The sequence below is a fragment of the Trypanosoma conorhini genome, assembly GCF_003719485.1.
Source record: "Trypanosoma conorhini strain 025E chromosome Unknown Tco_14.4_contig_00130, whole genome shotgun sequence".
Taxonomy (NCBI): domain Eukaryota; phylum Euglenozoa; class Kinetoplastea; order Trypanosomatida; family Trypanosomatidae; genus Trypanosoma; species Trypanosoma conorhini.
Window position 1 is genome coordinate 35,503 of NW_021704214.1, and position 902 is coordinate 36,404.

A 902-nucleotide genomic window follows, 5' to 3' on the forward strand; every position below is an offset into this window, starting at 1 on the left:
CGAATAAAACTGCCGATGCCACGGTGCTACTTTTACATAAAAGAGGGAGGAGAAATAAAAGCACAAAGTAGCTTTCGCAACCATGTCTGTAAGGTCGCAGATGTACGTATTTATGCAAAAGCCAAATGAAGAGAAAATGCAACATGATCCCTCGCGACAACACTTCCTTCGCGGCCGAGGGGAGTTGAAGTTGCGGAAGGGTTGTTCCGTGCTCTCGCAACCGTATAGAGCAAAACGGACCAGGTCTCCTCTCCTGGGGCTTGCCTGCCGCGTCGCGGAGGTTGCTGCATCCGCGCTCAAAGGGAGAGATGCCGCACCGCCAAGGGAGCAGCCGCGCGCAGTCGCCCTTTCCCCTCCGGGCGCCAGTTCCATCCACGCCCCGTTTCTCCTTCCCACGCGCCTGTGGGCGCCGGCGTGAGCGAAGAAGACGAACCGCAACACACCCAAGCGGCCGCCCAGGCAAATCGCTCGTTGCGTGCCCTCTCCGCACTGCACCGGCTGCGCGTTCCTGCAGTCGGATCCCCGCCGCTCACGGACGCCGCTTGAAGGCGGGTCCCGCAGGCCGACTACTCTCGGCCTGCCTCCTTGCGCCCCTCTTTTTCGCGCCCCACGTTTCCCCCACTGCTGCGCAGCAGCATCCGAGTGCCGCGCGCTATCGTGGGCCGCCGCAAAGAGGCCCAATGCATCGCTTTTTCTTTGATTCGGCGGTGCAGAAGTGACCACCATCCGCAACGGCGCGATTTCCCAAGCGCGGGCCGAACGATGCACGAGGCTCAGAAAGTGAAGACGCCGTGGGGTCACTTCAGCCGCACGGCCGCGGCGGAGACTGCCCGCCGTACACCGCGGAAAGCATGGGAAGCGGCGTGAGATGCATTGCACCAACACACAGAAGCCCACTTGCC

The 902-nt window shown here is 61.8% G+C and overlaps 1 protein-coding gene across 1 annotated transcript; it reads right to left on the reverse strand.

Annotated features, from left to right (window-relative positions):
* Window positions 1-902, reverse strand: Tco025E_03039 (uncharacterized protein; the record flags this gene model as incomplete). The annotated part of the gene is made up of 1 exon (XM_029369961.1): window positions 1-902. A coding segment is annotated over one exon (902 nt), but the record flags the coding sequence as incomplete, so codon positions are not given.